This window comes from Fulmarus glacialis, unplaced genomic scaffold (assembly GCF_000690835.1).
Source record: "Fulmarus glacialis isolate BGI_N327 unplaced genomic scaffold, ASM69083v1 scaffold9286, whole genome shotgun sequence".
NCBI classification, from domain to species: Eukaryota; Metazoa; Chordata; class Aves; order Procellariiformes; family Procellariidae; genus Fulmarus; species Fulmarus glacialis.
The window spans coordinates 43,121-61,794 of record NW_009220010.1 but is presented as its reverse complement, the minus strand read 5'-3'; the positions used below and the strand labels follow the sequence as shown (position 1 = coordinate 61,794).

The 18,674-nt window shown below is 39.8% G+C and overlaps 1 protein-coding gene across 1 annotated transcript in view; it reads right to left on the bottom strand.

The window, feature by feature from the left end:
- Positions 1-9,689: 9,689 nt before the first annotated feature.
- SORCS2 (sortilin-related VPS10 domain containing receptor 2) overlaps positions 9,690-18,674 on the bottom strand; it is a gene marked incomplete at its 5' end in the record, with an annotated part of 50,572 nt that continues 41,587 nt past the window's right edge. Inside the window, 3 exons of the mRNA XM_009580589.1 lie at positions 9,690-9,713; positions 10,053-10,132; positions 12,333-12,490. Of these exons, the coding sequence (XP_009578884.1) occupies positions 9,690-9,713; positions 10,053-10,132; positions 12,333-12,490 (262 nt within the window). The remainder of the gene's footprint in view (positions 9,714-10,052; positions 10,133-12,332; positions 12,491-18,674) is intronic.

Genomic DNA, 18,674 nt, shown 5'->3' with positions numbered 1-18,674 from the left:
TAGGATACAATTTGGCCCTGCAATGCCAAATAAATAATGCTCCACATGAACAACAGGGCAGCGAGAAATGTTTTGTGAATCTTCACAAGAAGTATGTCAAGTCTAGTTTTTATTTTATTGGTTTTCATATCTTTACCAAGAGCTGTATCTCTAATTAGCCAAAATATACGATTTGGGCTTGGTTTAATGGCCAGTCTTTCCTCCTTTTGTTCACACGGGTAATGCCAGCAAAATCTGTGTGATTTATCTGTCTGAGTCTGGAATGAGAGATTTTGGACCCACCTGTGCTGAAACAGCCACAGATGTACTGTAAATATGCCAGTATTCATCCTTTACTCTAAAAATGGAAAATTCTCCCATTCCAACTCTCATTATCTCTCCCAATCTTCCTCCAATACTTAATCCAGGGTGAATTGATATTCCTAGTGCAGCTTCATAAATACAGAGCAATGATACTATGATAATTTCATTTAGGTGAGGAAGGGTGATAGTTGATGTCTCCTAAAACCACACTTGCAATGCACTGGTGTGATATTCTTTAGAACCACCTCCCCTTTTGCAAAGAAACATATCTATGGTTAATGGAAAGGTAAATGACAGTAGCTGTACGTATTTGTAAAAGTAATTGGTAAGTAAAGCACAAAAGTGGAAGCTTCCCAAAGCGCCCTGCCAGCTGATCAAGTTCCCCACCTCTTCAATCTGCTATTCCTCTGCACATTTTTTCTTGTATTTTTTTCTCAGCCACACAGAAGAGGATAAAAATGAGTTAATCCCCTTTTGACATCAACCCAGCTTACTGGCAGAACCACAATCAGAGAAAAGCAACTCAGAAGAGACTGGGATCAAGAGGGGAGAATTCAAGTATACTTCTCCATTTGATTACGTTTTTCCTCCAGAGCCTTCTGCACTGCAGCAAGCACAGCCCATGACTTACACCCATGAGGAAATAAATCATAGCTTGTCAGTGATAAATCAAAAACGGACCTGTACTCAAATGCCTGGTGTGTGTATGAAATGGAGGAACTCTCTGTTCCTAAAATTAACATTTCTAGTCACGTGTTCAGTAAACTCCAGTGGCTGGTGTTTGCCCTCAGGAATATTATACCAACGCCATTCATCCTCTCTAAACATTATAAAATTGCAGCTCATAGAGGGATTCTAGCAAATTACATTTAGGCAGTATAAATCCAAGACACAGATCCTATAAAACAATAATTCTCTCTTGCCTCCTAGCTCAGTGCTGTGCTAAGGAGGAAAACCATTAGCAAATGGCCTACAATCATCTCAGAAGTAAACCTACATTGGAGCTATCTCTGGAGCACACATACATGCATCCTGGCTCCTGGGAAGCAACCTCTTTTCCATGCCCCTCAAGTGGAATGTTACTATGAGTCAGATCCCTCTTAAATTGTAGGTGAAATGCTGATAATTTCACATGTTCCTGGTGCTGCATCAATTTAGACTCGAGGTTTAAAGTCTGTATGCAACCAACAAAACTGAAAATAGTTACCATTATGAATTAATGTAAGCTCTTTTGTTTTTAAGCAAAACAAAATCAACAACTCATGGCAAAATCATAGACACTGGTAACACTGACTTTCTCCCTGCTTTTCCTTGTCCTGTTTAGTCTTGTGCTCCCCTCCCTCCTGCATCTCTCTCACATACACGCCCTCTCTAACACAGGCTCTACCCTAAAAAGGTACCAGGTACCGCTGAGCTTTTCCATTATCTTATTCCCATTGACTTCTCCAAGCTCCTCCAAGAAGAAGATTCTGCCAAACCTAGCTAGTGACTTTGCTTAAACTTGCATTTTATGGGGCTTGAAAGCAAGCCATTCGCCTCTGCCTCTAGGAAAGGTTGCATACAGACCTGTCCCACAAACCTGACAAGTCAAATTGCTCCCAAGAGGAATGATTCCTGGTCCTGCTCCTCTGTTAGCGACGGACCCCCTTTACCTCACCTATTCTTCAGCTTCAGCTTGTAACAATTTATCTGAAAGGCTATCTACTACCTTGGTCCTCAGTATTTCCCACATTGAAATACAAATGCAGCCCAATGGTCTGGCAAGGTGCCTCTGCCCAACCTTGCTGCAATTCTGTACCTGCCAGTCTGAAGGCTGGCAAAGCAAGCCAGCCCTTGCTGTGCTCCAGGAAACTCAGGCAAACACCATGTCTCATCCCCGTAACCCAAAATGAGGCAGAAGGAGGCATTAGGAAGATAATGGGTATAGCTGTCTGTCAGTTAAATATGTATTTTCCACCACAGAGAGACAGCAAGGTCAATATATACACGGATGAGAGAGGAAAAAGCTAATTGTAGTTCCTCCAGGGAGCACAACACTCACCCACATCTCAGCCTAGAAGTATGTGCTCTCTGGGAGAAGCAGCTGAGAGATGTCCTGGAAAGGCAAAAGGGAAGAGTTCCAGAAAGATTTAGAGAAAATGAGAGTCAAAATTAAAAGTGAAAGGATTAAGAGAACTGCAAGTGGGAAAGAAACAGGAAGGTCGGACTGCAGAGGCAAAGCACAGGGGAACTACATCAACCCAGATAATACAGCAGAGCTCAGAGGAGAGACAGGGATGGCAAAGAGACCATGATTCGTCTTGTTACCACTCAGGACACAGTAGGGTGCATAGCCAAATAAAAACACAAAAAAGCAAGGAAGAAAAAAGGGGACTGTAGAGAACTATCATCAGGAGGAGGAGGCAGGCAAGGTGGAGCAACAAACAGCAGCAATAATAAAAAAAGCAAAAGGACAAAAAAGGGAGAGGGAAGAAACAAGGAGAAACAGAAGAGAAAAAAGAATGGAAATTCAGACAATTTTTTCTATAAAGTAGCAAAAAGTTGGAAGCATTAAACAATGCAGGTCACTTCTCTGAAGAGTTCAGCATCTCAAAAAATAAACCACAGAGAGAGGAGTGTATTTACAAGCAAATGGAGCCGGTCAGTTGGGCATCTTCCTACATTTGTGATGATCTTCTGTAATCTTAACCATTTAAATGCCCTTCTGTGAATCAGGGCCATATAAGTGGTGTATTAAAATGTTCTCCTTTAGACTAGCTTTATCATTTGCAAACTGCCTATGTGTGTGTGTTACGGATGTTTGGGTTGTACACTTCTTCTGCATAGTCCTGCCTGTTGATAATCCATAACAAGAATGTCTCAAAAACCGTGTGGATACAAGTCTGCTGTTTTCCTATATGAGCTGTTCTCATTAAAAAGCATCTCTTTCACCATTTCAGAAAGATTTCTTTTTTAAACTGTTTTAATTAATAAGCAAATGCTGTGAATTAATACTTTTTTTAAAAAAGAGAATAAGCCAATTCTTGCCCTTTGATCTGCAAGAGCAGACACTGTTAGTAAGAACCGAATATAAGTACCAAAAGCTGGCTAAAATTAGCAACAAATAACATAGAAATGTAAGACATGCTAAGAAAGTTATTTGGAACGCCTGGCCTTCCTGGTGATTAATACACTCATTATACCATGAAAAATACGTGCAAGAAAGGCATATTATTTAAGTAGCACCATGTACTGCTGCATGTATTATTGCTACCCAACAGGGCTTTATGTCGACTGTATTGCAACAAATCAGTGTAAAGATGCAAATTCTACAGAAACTCAGAAATCAAGTCCAATCAATAAAGCTCAAGTTTGTGTAATGCTTTCAAGTGTTGCAAGGAAATAATTTTAAACAGAATTACTTGTGTAAGGGAAAGAATCCACTTTTGTCAGGGCTAGTAAATGTCACTCCTAAAAGAAAATCAATCTGGAAGGAGAGAGAGACAAAGAGTATGCAATTAAGAACATGTCTTTTTAGAGATACTATTTAAACAAGTATTTTAATACAAACCATAACAGCTCTTTGATAAGGATTTTGTTCACAGAGCTATATCGTTGCACTTCAGAGTACATATTTCTAAGCCTTCCAGCATTTCTTGTCTTAGATATGGTCTTCCAGAAGATCATCTCAGCTACCAGCACATAAACTAGCTGAAAATAGTAATTCTGACAAGCTTCACATAAGGAAAAAAAAAGAGATAAAAAGAATGAAAATCCTTCATTTGGTCATACATGGCTCCACAACTCATATTTTAAGTAATCTGCTACTCCATTTAACAGGAGGAAAAAGGCCGGGACTGAAGACTTAAAAAAATGAGATCTCACATATTAAAAATCATGAAACTAACTTGCTGTATGTATCAATTTCGGGGGAAAAAAAAAAAGAAATTTCTAAGAGGAATGCATTCTTTAGTCTTCACACCATCCTGAAGTTCCATTACAGGTCCTTATTTCCCTGATGGTATGTCTAATCCTCTGCTCTATGCAACATACTTGAAAAGAAAGGAAAACTGAAAACTTTGTGCACACGACATTCCTGTTCAGATTTGGGAAATGAGCTGTTCCAGTCCATCCCGACATTGAGAAACCCTTCTGCACTCCCTCCAGCTCGAGGTTACAAAAAGAACTGGAGGAAAAGCTGCCGAGATGATCAGTCGGGTAGAAGGGCTGACTTAGGAAAGAAGATTAAAAATTAAGAGTGCACAGCTTGACATTTCCCAAAGACTGCGGGGTTAGGCTTTTAATTGCAAAAGCTAACCGGGGGTCTGAGTTATTTCAAAATTTGTCACTTTGATGACTATAGCCTGAAAATAAGTAAAAAACATTACATATATATCCATGACAGGAATAAACACGCATTTAAATGGCACTGAGAGGGCTAATACTGAAATAACTGAAAGGAAATAAGGAACATGAAAATATAGACTTAACATTAGGAAAATGGTCTGAGCAGATCCTGTAACTACTTCTAGGCAATTAAATGCTATGCTAATGGAAGTTTCAGAAAGATTTTCTCAGACTAGTAAGATCAGGCTGTATGTCAATCTTGTAAAGAAAGTTGTAGAAGCAATGTGCAATTGGGACTAGAACAGAGAAAATGAGCCAGGAAGCAGCTTTTTGGATGGACTTAGAAGACACAACAAGATTTTGCATCTCAAAAATCAATATTTATAAAGGTAAATGCTTATAAATTTCTTCCTAGCGGAAAGCCAATATTTTGAGAGAAATGTGCACTTTCATCTAACACTGAAATAAAAATGAAGATGGAAACAATACAGTGGTATCAATCAATATACAATAAACCCTCCAACTGTCAGGGATTGTGCAATGAAATAAAAGTTTCAGCCTCTCTTTTACCCCCAAAGTCTCATTAATGAAAAATTATAAAACATTGTTTTATTGGAAACATAGGAAAAATCTTCGACTGAAATTGTCATTGATTCTATCAACTTAGCAACACTGTATTTGACTTGAAATAACACTAGAAATTCTAAGCTTATCAGAACCACTGGTTCATCATCAAAAAGATACTGCAAACAAATGCATGTATTTAATTTCTTCAAAATAATTTAAAACCCCCACATTTCTTTGAGCGTGTATTTGTGTAAGGAGGATGGAAACCACTGCAGTTCCATTCTACTGACTTCTATTAAAGAGACAGCATACAGTAGTAGAGTATTCCCACTAAAGGGATGTCTCATTGGACCGAAAACACGGCTAACCATCATAATCATGTCAGGTGAAATCTGCTTTGCACTAGGAACTACTAATGGCAAAGTGCTGATTTGTCTCTGTCTGTCCAGAGGACAGTAATTTAACAAATCATCTACTTTATATGAATAAACACTTTGCTCCTCTTTACACTGGTCCTTGAAAGCAGAAAACTCATCAAGAAGGATACAATTCAATGAGAATATCCTAAAAGAGTTCAAAGAAATTGGATGTGAATTGGAGATAACAACAACATCTTGCCTCAGGCTGGTACCTGCTATTTCTTCCCTGCCATTTCCACCACCCCCTTCTACAGGGTATAAAAACATACATTGGTTTATATTGCTCTTCTTTTTGAGACATTAATTTACACTATGTGTGGAGTTTCCCTAAATGTCTTCTGAGCATTTCTGAGCACTTTAGATGGATGGACCACGCCAAAGCCATATGAAACATTCAGTGTCAAAAGGGAAAGCAAAGGTAACAGCTGTAACTCTCAATGGCTCTGTTAGAATGCTTCAAACCAGCACTGCTTGGAGCACCCTGAAAAGTACAGGGTGTTTTTGAAATTGCAAATAGATCAGAGTTTAAGAAGGCCAAAAGATGTAAAAGAGGCCAATATACCACCAGTTTTGTTGGTTTCAGTATAGTTCAATATCAATGTTGATAAGTATCACTGTACCCATTATTATAAGGCTTTTGACCAAATAACACTGCAGAAAAGTAAATTTAAGATACTAGTGTGTAACAGCAAAATGACAACCAATGTTGCAATGCTACCACGTAACAATATGTTCCAATAACAGTTTTTAAATAAAATTACCTTTTTGTGTGTGTGTGATGTACCTTTTTTGGATTACGCATTTTTTACATTTATACATAATTGCAGCTGGTTTCAGTAGACTACCTTTAATAACAGTGATAATTACAAATACAAAAAGAAAGCAAAACTATTAATAATTTATGCTCACAAAATTCTTTCACTCTGAAGATCCTGAACAAACAGTAATTAATTTAGCCTCACAATACCCCTGTGAGGTAGGTAATTACTATCAGCCCCATTTTACAGGTGGGGAAACTGAGGCACATACAGGTTAAGTAACTTTCCCAAAGTCTGGGTACAGAATCCAGGTACCTGACAGCCATCTTCTGTTTCTTAGCCATCAAATCACCCTTCCTCACTAACAAATTTAACCGGAATATGTACAAACACTGCATGTGTGTGCATGAATGTGTGACTAGCGTTTGTGCATAGAAACAACTCTGTGTTTCTGTATACACATGTATCAGGATTTTAGATACATATAAAGGATAAAATGCTAAGATGTCACGGACGTAGTTCAAGACATTCAAAACCTATCTACATTTAAAGATAAATCAAGACACCATGAATGGGAAAATGGTAATGGTATTTTCTCAGTTTTAAAATAATTAATTTTAAAGTTATTCTTGCCAGTGAATCACAGGCTTCTTTTATTATCTGCTGGGTATTATTAATACAGTTACGGCAATACTGACATCTTTTTAGAAAACTGTGGTTTTAAGACATGACAAACCAACCTCACAGGAGTGCTGCATGAATCAAATTAATAAGCATCGAAAAACATTATTACAGGCACTATATTGTGCTAAGTGTTAATTAGAGTACCAAGCGGTTAAATATTTTACAGTGTTCCAAAAGACTCCTGTTATCAGAGACACAAATCACCCTGTATTAAACGTACAAAAGTAGCTGCTAAAGCATAAATTAGATGCGTGACCTAGTTCCAACAGCATCCTTTGCCAATCAGACGAACCGTGGGAGAACAACCCCAAGTTAGAACTTCCATCCCATCCCTTGTCCCTGAGGCTAATCTACCGCTCACCTGCCCTATACAAATAACCCACTTAAGATTTATTTCACAGGAACAAGTAAGCTGTTTGCAATACTATTTTACTCTCTGCTCCAGCTCTTTTCCACTAAAAAAAGCACAAAGAGCTGGTGAGGAGTGAAAGCCTCTGGTGCAATGATCCCGAGAGTCTCCAATGCACATTTTGTATTTGCACTTCTCTTCAAGAAACCCAGACTCAGCTACATGTAACACCTTGGATTTCTACACAGTCTGACATACAACAGTCAGTGAGAGTCTCTGTACACCACTTTGCATGGCACTCTACAACTAAATAGGCAGAAATTCTAGAACAATTTTTGAAATCATTTTCCTGAGCAGTTTGCAAGCACTTTTCAGAACCTTCACTTTAACTTTTCCACCTAGTTCCTTACAGTAAGTTTATAATCTAGATTTTCTTGTGCTTTACACATATGTCCTTGTGAGAGTCTACAGTACTACACTGAATTATTACATCCCAGTCCGTTGCATTTGATGACAATATGCTCTAGGATATCCACAGTTACATGGAAGAATGACTCCAATGCATATGATAATTTTAAGACAGTTCTTTTCTGTCTTACCAGCATTGTTTATTTTCTGTTTGTTTATTCAGACAGATGTAGTTAGCTATCTGTATCCTCCTTAAGCAAGGTAGTGTGTGAGCTTGCCACTAGCATCAGTATGACATTCAGTGAGTAAAGAGCTATTTATTCCCTATCAAGGCAAAAAGTGAAGAGATTACATAGGTTTCTGAGAGAAGCATCCCAATCCCAGCTGTGACACATAGGATGCCAGATGTTTAAACCCATCACACCACAGTCCGTTTCCTACACACCTCCATAAACCACAGGGAAAAGACCAGCGGGATGTGGATTCACCGCAGTGCCGTTCCCTAGGGATGCAGAGGTCGGGACTAGGAAACTCTGACCCAACTCACAAAATTGGGATTAGGAAACTCTGACCTGACTCAAGCCTTTCTGCAGGCAGCTCCTTCAGAAGCCCCACCGCCCTCCCTGCAGAAATAGGGGCCAGCGGTGGTAGGGACTGAGTGACACCCTGTGGTGATGGAAAGGAAATACGAACCCCTAAATCACAGCCCACCTCCCCATGGCCCTCTGGATTGTCAAACCAACCCCAGCGGAAAAGGTCAGGGAAGATTTTGCCCACCCCCGCCTGCAAGGGCAAACAGCCAAGGAAAATCCCAAAGGAGGATGCGGGTGGGAAGGGGATGGCGGTGCACTTCCCAGTCCTGCCCGGAGGAGAGCTCTGATCTACCCGGCACCTCTACCCCAATAGGAAGTTTTAAAAAAATAACCATACAAAGAAAGCGGCTTAAAAGAGGTATTTACACATTCTGGAAATTTAAAAAGAGACAGGCCACCAGCATGGGGTTTTACAGGATAACTCATCCGGCAGCTGCCATCGTCCTAGAGGTGCTCGCTCAGGATTCAAGAAGAGAGCAACTGAAATGACTGTCCGCAAGTGAAGGCACCTGGTCTGGAAATAGCATCAAGCTGGTGTTTTTCTTTCACACGGGGTGGGATTGGGGGAGATACTGGTGCTGATGGTTTGTCAGGACTTGCTACACCTACAAGAGCATTATCCTACATTATGAGATATCTTAATTAACACTTACTTCCTTTAATCCACAGAAGGGCCTAAGCCTAAATTCGTTAGATTGTCTCACACATGTTTAAGTTAAGAGCTTGTATCGACTAGGAGTGCATTTGTCTCCTTGCTCAGTCCTGTCCCAGTGCAGAAACACTTGGCCTCCTAAAAAAAAGTCGTGATCAACCAACCATCTGTTCTGGTCTAGTTGCTTGTGTAAAAACCACCTTTTCGGGCTGAAGAGTCCCAGCCTTCCACTGAATACCTCAATTAAAAATATAATTAAAAAGTTACAGTCGATCCTTCTAAAAATAAACATAAAGAACTAGAGCATATACAGAAAAGAAATAAGGTGGCATTGAAGGTGCCTAGGGCTACAAGTTTGCTACCACAGTTTGAGTTTCAATCGTAACGAGTTCCCAGGCCATAGAGTGAACAGAAGACGTATTATCCTTCTCCCTCGGTAACTGATGATGGACACTTTTTTCCATGGGACTGATAAGAAACCTCCTCTCCACCAGCATTTACAGCCATATTTGCAATTTTGTGACATCACCAGGGAAAAATAAAATGATACAGAGAAGAGTCTTTCGGTTTTTGTGTTCAGCTGTAAATATCAGCTAACCAGGTAACTGTGCATCTCTCTGGAGTTGATGCTCAAAACCACGCCTGAGTGATTGCCTACAAAAATACAGAAACAAAAGGCCAGCATTAGTGTATTTCAGGCACTTCACAATAAATCCCCCTTTTATTGCAGGGACAAGTCAATCGCATAAAGAGAGTGGCTTTATCAAACAACAGGTCAGGTGAAGGTTGGTGCAACAGCTCCATGTACCTACAGCATACTTTTGCGCAAAGCTTTTGCTCATGGTGGTGGATTTGTGGCGAATTCCTAGGGTTTCTATCCCAGTGACAGCATAAGTTGGTTCTCTTTGTGGCTTAAAAAGGTGTAGTTGTCTCGAGGGGTGCAGGTGAGGGAGGAGAATGGAACCTGAGGCGTCCATTCGACATGCCACTGACCTGGGACTGGACACTGACCGGCATCAGCAATAGGGGAACTCTGTAGCTGTTCAAGTTGCCACTTCTCCCAGAAGGAGTCACTGCAAGGTAATGGTGTTGAGGAGTCCCAAGGTGGGGGTTGCGATAAAGTAGGCAACATAAAATATATAGAAAACAAAAAAAGTGGATGGGTGAGTCTGGAAATACTGTACTGTGGAAATTCAAAAGTTATGAGAAGAGAGAGAACAAACAGAAACCCAGGCCTGTAACTCCTTGCTGTGCATGGAGCAGAGGCTGCTACTGACATCTCCCATCAGGGAGGGAGAAAGCTCACCAGAACTAGAAGGGATCTCCATAGCATAGGAATCTTCTGCAAATAATGTTGTAAAACAGAATTTAATATAAAGCAGGGATTACAACATGTTTCATACTCTGGCCAGATAAAATAGAGGAGTATCATTAACAGGAGTATTTTCTTGGCAGTACTGAGCAATACCGGAGCTAGTGGAAAGTATTGCAAGTAACAAAACAGCACAGCGAGCAGAAGTATAGTTTTATGTCTTAAATAAAGTCTTGTGTCTAAAAGCTGTACAGTAGCTGACAAACATGGATGATTATGATCCACAGAAATGAACTCTTTACGCTCTGCTGGAAATGCTGCTGGTGTTGACAACCTGGCAGAAGCACAAATCACCTCAAGATCTGCGTTTGCTAACCGTCTTAAGTTTCACATCAAAACATCATGGTCTTGCACTCTTTAACCCTAATAATGTGCTGCCCAGATAGAAGAATTTTTTTTCCTCTTGAGTAAGGAGTGCAGGGCAAATAGAGATTATTTCTGAATGCGTTACAAATCAGGGTAGCATTTCTTTATTCCAGCATCCCAAGCTGCCTTATATAAATAGGCCATAAGGGATTTCCTACCATTAAAAGAAGTTATGCTTTTGTACATTACTAGAGGTGTTTGAATGCTTCACTTTAACAGGCATGTCTGCAAGGATTTTTTTAGCATTCAGCCTTCTCCTCTAAAGACCCTGGAGATGAGTTGATCAAACAATTCTAACATAGACCTTGTTTTTCCAGGGTTGTTTTTAGAACTAACTCCGGTAAAGTCAGGAGTGCAATCAAGGTCGTCTTGCAAAATCTGAATGAAAACACAGTGATACTCATACACAACACAGTGATACTCATACACAAAGGTTGTCAAAGAAAAGACAGAAATACACAAAGCAAAGCAAGAGGCTGGCTTCTTCCCTTGTACTCAAAGCTAACACCTCCAAGAACCTAGAAGTGGCACATGGTTCAGCAAATGAAAATAAAGACATCGACAACAAACGATAAAGGTGAAACCCAAGATAGAGAAATCTCTCCTCTGACAAAGTTCTGTCCTTCCCCAGGCTACCTCTGGTGCAGCTAAAACACATCTTCTTTCGTGGGTTCATGAAGACGTTACAGTTGCGTGTTACACCATGAATCTACTGTTACAAATCCCAAAGGCTTTGGGTTATCTGATTTATTTTCACAAAATGTGTAGAAATGGAACTGGAGAGCATTTTCTATTGTCCTGCACTTTTCAGACTGTGACCTGAAAGCAGTCTGAACAGAATAGTAAACTTTACAAGAAATGAACTTTATAGATCAGCACTCCATGTTACATTAAAAATAACCACAGGGTGCCAGGATATACACCTCCACCTAACACTGAAATAATTTGCACTGAGAGATATCGACAGAAAGTTTCCCTCACGGGTTCCTTATGACCACCCCATGAATACTAGAAAGTTACCAGCTAAATTAGGGAAGACTTACGATACTTTTTATACAGACATTAATTTAATGTTTCTAATCACAAAAAATTTAAATGCCACTGGAATACGATGGCAAATATAGCAGCGGATCTAGATACAATCCATCTGAAATCATGGAAACATTGACTCTACAAATCCTTCTGGCCTAAACTCCATTTTCCACTAATTCAGGGGATTATTAAGTTAATTGAACTGTTACCTATTATATCCTGTTCTGCCAAATACAATTTCTCTCTAAAATTGTCCAAGTCAGTCTCCTGACATTAAACTGTACTATCTGTGTACTCATGCTCTATATAGCATGTCATACATACATACATTAGCCTGTATCACAAGCAAGTCAAAAGAAGATAACTGAGACAATCCTTTGTTAGTGGTGTACTATTTGCTTCTTCTTGAGACTGAGCAGAAAATGAAAAAAAGCTAAAATGAAAACAAACATCAATTAAAAATAAATTACTTATGAAAGTTTATAAACTAAAAATGAAGTTACCTCTTGCGTTACCTAGTGTTTGAGAGTCCAGATCATCATCAATAAACTCCTCACCCTGGATGATGTTCTGGGTGTCCTCACTATGATTAACAGGGCTCGTCATCTCCTGCTCCTTTTCGTTGTGCATCTGGGCATAGACATTTCTGCCTGGCAGTTTCCTAAATCGGACAAGGAGAAAAAGTCTTGTGATGGAGTTCCTTTGTGTCGCACACACACTGGCATCAGAGCAGAGCTTCAGTAGAGCAAAGTTGCACCAGAATCACAAAATAGTACCCACCCTTCCTTAATTTTGTGTTCACAACCTAAACTTAACAACTCCTTATTCTTAGTCGCAGTTTTATGTAACTGCCTTATCACATGTTCATACCAAAGTAATAATTAAGCATCAATTTCTTGACTAAGATTGACAGACAATGAAGAATACTAAAAAAAATACTAAAACCCCAGAAAAGCTATTGTTAAGAACTCAAGCAATAAAAAGGCCCAACAGGCATTCATTCCTGATTCCAGGTGTCTTCACAAACATTAAGCTGGGTCACAGCCATCATCTCTCGTGAGACCCCACCTGGAGGACTCTGTTCAGCTCTGGGGCCCCCAGCATAAGACAGACATGGACCGGCTAGAGCAGGTCCAGAGGAGGGCCACGAAGATCATCAGGGGGCTGGAGCATCTCCCCTATGAGGACAGGCTGAGAGAGCTGGGGTTGTTTAGCCTAGAAAAGAGAAGGCTCCAGGGAGACCTTATAGCAGTACATAAAGGGGGCCTACAGGAAAGATGGGGAGTGACTCCTTATCAGGGAACGTAGTGACAGAACGAGGGGTAATGGTTTTAAACTGAAAGAGGGTAGATTTAGATTAGATATTAGGAAGAAATTCTTTACTGTGAGGATGGTGAGACAGGTTGCCCAGAGAAGTCGTGGATGCCCCATCCCTGGAAGTGTTCAAGGTCAGGTTGGATGGGGCTTTGAGCAACCTGACCTAGTGGAAGGTGTCCCTGCCCATGGCAGGGGGGTTGGAAATAGATGATCTTTAAGGTCCCTTCCAACCCAAACCATTCTATGATTCTATGATCACAACTCCCTGGTGAGGTGGGTGATAGCATCGAATAGCGCACTCATACTCCATCAGGGTTGAGGAGAAGAAGCAGGAGAAATCCAGGAGACAGGGAATGGAAAGGGAGCAAAGAGTGAGGAACCAGGAGGTCAGGAGCAAGGACTAAGGAGGTAACAGGCATCAATAAGGGCAAATAACAAGACAGGGGAGGTTAGTGAAGTTAAGCAGGCAGCACTGAAGGAGACAGAGTGTAAAGCTTGGCCCAGGACTACTGGGAATTGCTCAATTAGACAAAACTTTCTATAGCTGACAGCATTTAACTCATTCATTCTGATTTGAATCTAGAAAAACAAAAAGCATGTTATTAAATGGCTCTATCAGCTCTAATGGACAATTAGCACCATGGCTGAGCCTGGGAGGCTTAAGAGTGAGTATTGATAAAGAGTTCTTAACTAGATTAACTTAAATTAGACTTTGTAAAATCAAAGGGAATAATCAGGGACTTCTAGCTTTTGCAACAGAATTTATGGTTTCAACACTTCTAGAGAGCCATATCCTTTATTGTAGCTGCATTCACCTGCAATCTGCCTGGTACATAAGGACATCCTTTCCTAGGCACCAAGCAGACATTTCTCATTAGGGAGTTGCAGGTTGTGAGCTCCATTTCCCACACTGCAAGGAGCAGCTTGACAGCTTGATCAGCATGACAGCAGATCATGGCTGTCAACGTCTGTGCTTAAACATAGATTATTGCATTGGGCAGACAACAGAAGAAAAGAGAAAATGGGTTGAACTGCTGAGACTGGAGTTTCTGCTGAGCTCCTTTAGACAGTGAGAAGATACAAAAAGTGACACTAATTTTTAGGTACCTCTCTAAAAACGACCATCTTCTGCTCCATATTCTGGCAGCAGTATGAAAGCTGGATAAATACACAGGTTGCTCTGTTTTCTCTAGGCTTTTGAAGATGACCTGCCTTTAAATGTCATTTCAGAAGAAAAGTTCTTTACCAGGTGGCACCATTTAGTTTGAGATAAAAGTTACTGCAGCAAACTATTTTGAACAGCACCTTTCATTGCATCAAAGTAATTAGAATAAATAGAAATTGCTAAACAATGAAAGACAACTGAAGAGGATCTCCTCCCTTTAGTTTGAACTATCCAAGAGATGAATTGCATCCTATATACCTATGTGCACACACACACACATCTGTATAGGTACGTCTATACACACACACACAAAATTATATATACACAGAAATCAAGTATTTTATCCCACTATCTATAAGCAGCACAAAGAAAGAAATCTGATTGCTCTTGCTTTTTTCTGTATCTCAGTGAGCATGGAGTAAATAAAACACAGGACTAACCTAATGCAAAGGACAAGGATGGAAAGAAGGTCTGACAGCACAACGCTGTGCTATTATGACCACTTCAACAGGTCCGAGGGTTCCTCCAACACAAACATACATATAAAGCCAAGTCCTGCTTCACTCTCCTCCCATTAACTGGATGAAGAAGCCACATTGAAAGGGGGAAGGACATTCCTCATTACCAAATACATTAGGTAATTAATTTTGATTTTTTTTCTCTAGGGCCAGTAACTCCAGACTGTTTTTAATGTGTCTGCTAGTGAAACTGGTCATGTGGAAAACAGTATCCCTCTCAATCAGACCTGCATCAAATCTGTCAAATTGCTCACTTTCAGTCCACCACCAAATGCCTAAGGGAAACAAAACCCAGAAGAATGTCTTTGCAACACATCTGCAGAATTAGCACATATGTTTCTGCAATAATTGGGGGACCTTCTCAAAACTGTATTTCTGACAGATTGTAGAAGCATCAATGACATTATCAAAATATTTTTGACATAATAAAAATGTTATCCATCTCAAACCCACATGGCACATCAGATCTTTGCAGTTAAGTAAAGGGAGCAGAGCTGCTAGTCTCTGGTAAGAGTTACCAGAGTAAGTCTCTGGTAAGACTTACTAGTTGGAGATCACCACAATCACAACACATGCTATTAAACATATTCAGGGATTCCTGAATGAAGAAACCTCACAAGTTCACAAATAACCATGAAACGTATTGTTGTTAAGAGCACTTCTTTATGGATTATGGATAAAAGGAGAAAAGGTGTAAGCTGTTATTTCTCACTCACCTAAACCTCATGAGCCCAATCCTGCTACATACAGATCCTTCGTGGAAGGTATAAAGTTGAGGTATTCCGTGACTCTTCCGTACTTTCCTTTGCTCCTCACACTTACAGAGGAAAGCATCTTAGATTGTAACACAGAGTATGGATGCGAGGAAGGAGAATATTACAGGTCTTGTGAAGGCATACGCTGCAGGCATTTGACCTTTTATACATTATAGAGATCTCTACGTGTTTCATATTGGTTCAGTTTTACAAGGAAGAGACTCAACCAGAGTGAAGAAAATTATATTCCAAGCCTTTTCAAGAGGCATTTTTAACACATGTGCCAGATGTTCAGTTTATAAGGGACAACCGCACTGTGGGATGAAACAGGATGTGGATACTGAATCCTTGCTAAAGATGGGCCTGATTCTGGCAATTTTCCAGTCGCTCCTCACTGCTCTAATGTAGGAAGGAAGCTGCGACCCCTAATTATACAGAGAGAAACTCCTGTGTACCCTGATGTGCTTTGGTCTTCTTAAGGAAGCAATTTATGTTGAGTCCAATGTAACTGTTTGAAGTAGGCAGAGCTGAAATGCTTGGGTCTACATAAAAGACTACTGTGAAAACACGACAAGACATGAAATTTGACCCAAGAGATTTATATCAGCAATACAAAAATTGAAAGCACATTTATAAGAACAGAGAAAAAGATTATGCAATAGTTTCTTTTGGGGGTTTACTCTTCAGCTGCAAAATGCATGTGCTTCACATCCATCACTGGAGACAATTACCTCTGCTGAGCAGCACTCCATGGTTTACATTTTTAGTTTCTTTTGTTTTCTCTGCAGCATTTTATTTCAATCATGAAGAAGACAAAATATTCATGCCTGCTTTGAGGACCATGAAAATATGAACTGGAGGCTTAATTCTACACAGAACTACTAACGAACATCACAGCACATGGCTTTCACCAAGCTCTCCAGGTCCCACATCTTTCAGAAGATATTCCAGAAAGTATTTTTTTTCCTCCTTATATTCACAAATTCTAATCAGTTCATACCCTGTTTGCACTGTTTGCACTTAAAAATGTTCAGCAGTAAGGAACAGCAGGAGGGGGATGAGATATTGATTCCCACTCATTTAAACTCTCTAGTTTATTTGGCTTTCAATTCCTTCCTTGTGGAGCCAATATTCATTGGCCTTTATGCAACTCCATTCATTTTCCAGAGGCTTGATTAAGATTCTCTTTAGTATAAAAAATAGGAACGTATTCACATGGCAAAGGATATGGAATAATGTAGCATTCTCTTGGAACTTAAATAAAACTAACAACAATAATAATCCATTAAATAGAATACTTTATTGTGGTGTTGGCTTTATTATGTTTGGATTAATGTTCAGATGACTGACTTCTTTGTGCTTTAAGGCACTCCTGATTTACTTGCCTCTTTCATTTCAGAAATCTTTTCTACATGCTATTACTTTGATTTCTGAGGAAGTTTTTATGAAGTATTGTGGGTCATTAAATTAGTGCCTGTTTTTTTATAAGTATATGGCATGGATTGGGACTAAACTTGCTCTCATGGAACATAAAATTAGTATAAGCAAGGTGGGGAAAAAAGATAGCTTTTCTTCAGAGACTGAAAATGAGATAGTAAGTCAATGAGGCAGAAAGATAACACAGTTCTGCTCCAGATTGTGGAAATGACCCAGGAGGGGGTCCATTTACCAAAAGTGGCTCTTGATAGTAGTGGGGGAAAAAAAGGAATACACACAAAATAGTATAAATTTAGCTGAAGTAGATTCACAGCAATTTGTGAAAACAATGTATGCAGCTTTAAGCACACTGGCAGTAGTTTGCATACAAATTAAAAGATGATTTTCATACTCTTTTAGAGAATCAAATTCGCTACTATTAACCAGGTAAAATACCTAAGCAGAAAAGCCAGCTGTTTGCTCTGGTTTGGCTACTCTAACATCCTGTTTTATACAGAAGTAAAAAATAAGAAAAGGATGATTTCAGATCTTCCACTAGTAACATGATGATTACATGGCAGCTTTGATATGGCTAAAACGTAATTTTCCTTTCCTCCACTTTGCCTCGTGCAGACAGTGCTATTTGCCTTCTCCACACTGTTGCCCAGGACCCCACGCCATAGAAGCTTGCTCTGAAAGGATGAAGTTGTCTTTTCTGAATGGCAACTTGAAACCCACAAAAAATATAAACATTGTTTCAAAGGGAATGGAAGGAGTGTGTTTTTACTGAACCAAATTTAGTAAAGATGGTATGGTACAGAAAAACTATATGCAGGTCCCAGATTTGCATTAAAAATAGACCTGATTTCTCAAAAATATTTTCCAGCTGCTTCATATTGGTCGAAAGAAGCAGCTGTAGTCCATTTTACCTGGATGCTTAAAGAACTGAAGCATACTAGTGAGTATTGTAACACATTGTTTGCTTGAGGCATCCGATCGGTTATTTCCATTCTCAGAAAGTAAGAGCAAAGAAAAGGCAAATTATTCTTGGCTTGCCCACCATCCGTGTTCGTCGTCTGCCTCTTGTGCCACAGCCAGATTTAGCAGCTCTTGCTCCTTGCTGCCATGCTGAAAATCCCCCCCCAAACTATCTAAACCGATTTTTGTTCATTTGTGGGATACGGGTTTTTAAAACCATCAGCATTTATCATTTAAAATTTACTTTTCATTTACTGGGTAAAAATAGCCCTAATTTGAATTGCTTGCCTGCTCTGATCATAAAGGATCAAAACCCTGCGTGTCTCAAGACACTTTGGCTTTTATTTTTTTTGTCTAAAGCAACTAAGCACTCTCGGGATTGCCAGGACTCGCTCCACAAGCTCCAGGGACTCCAGCACCAGTTTTTCAAGCACCGGCGAGAAGCGGCTGGATGCACAGATAGGCCATTAGGTAAAGGGGGAGGGAGACGAAATGATAAATGCTTGCAATTTTACTGCATGTAAGAACAGAGGGCAGCAGTCTTCCTAGTCAGTGTTTAAGTATTTGGGATTAGGGCATATCAGAACCGATGTAACCTACAGTCACCTAATCATTAGCTAGACAGCCATGACAGCTCTGATTATCCAGCAGACCCTACAATTTTAGTTTTGATTAGAGTAGTGGGAAATTATACAA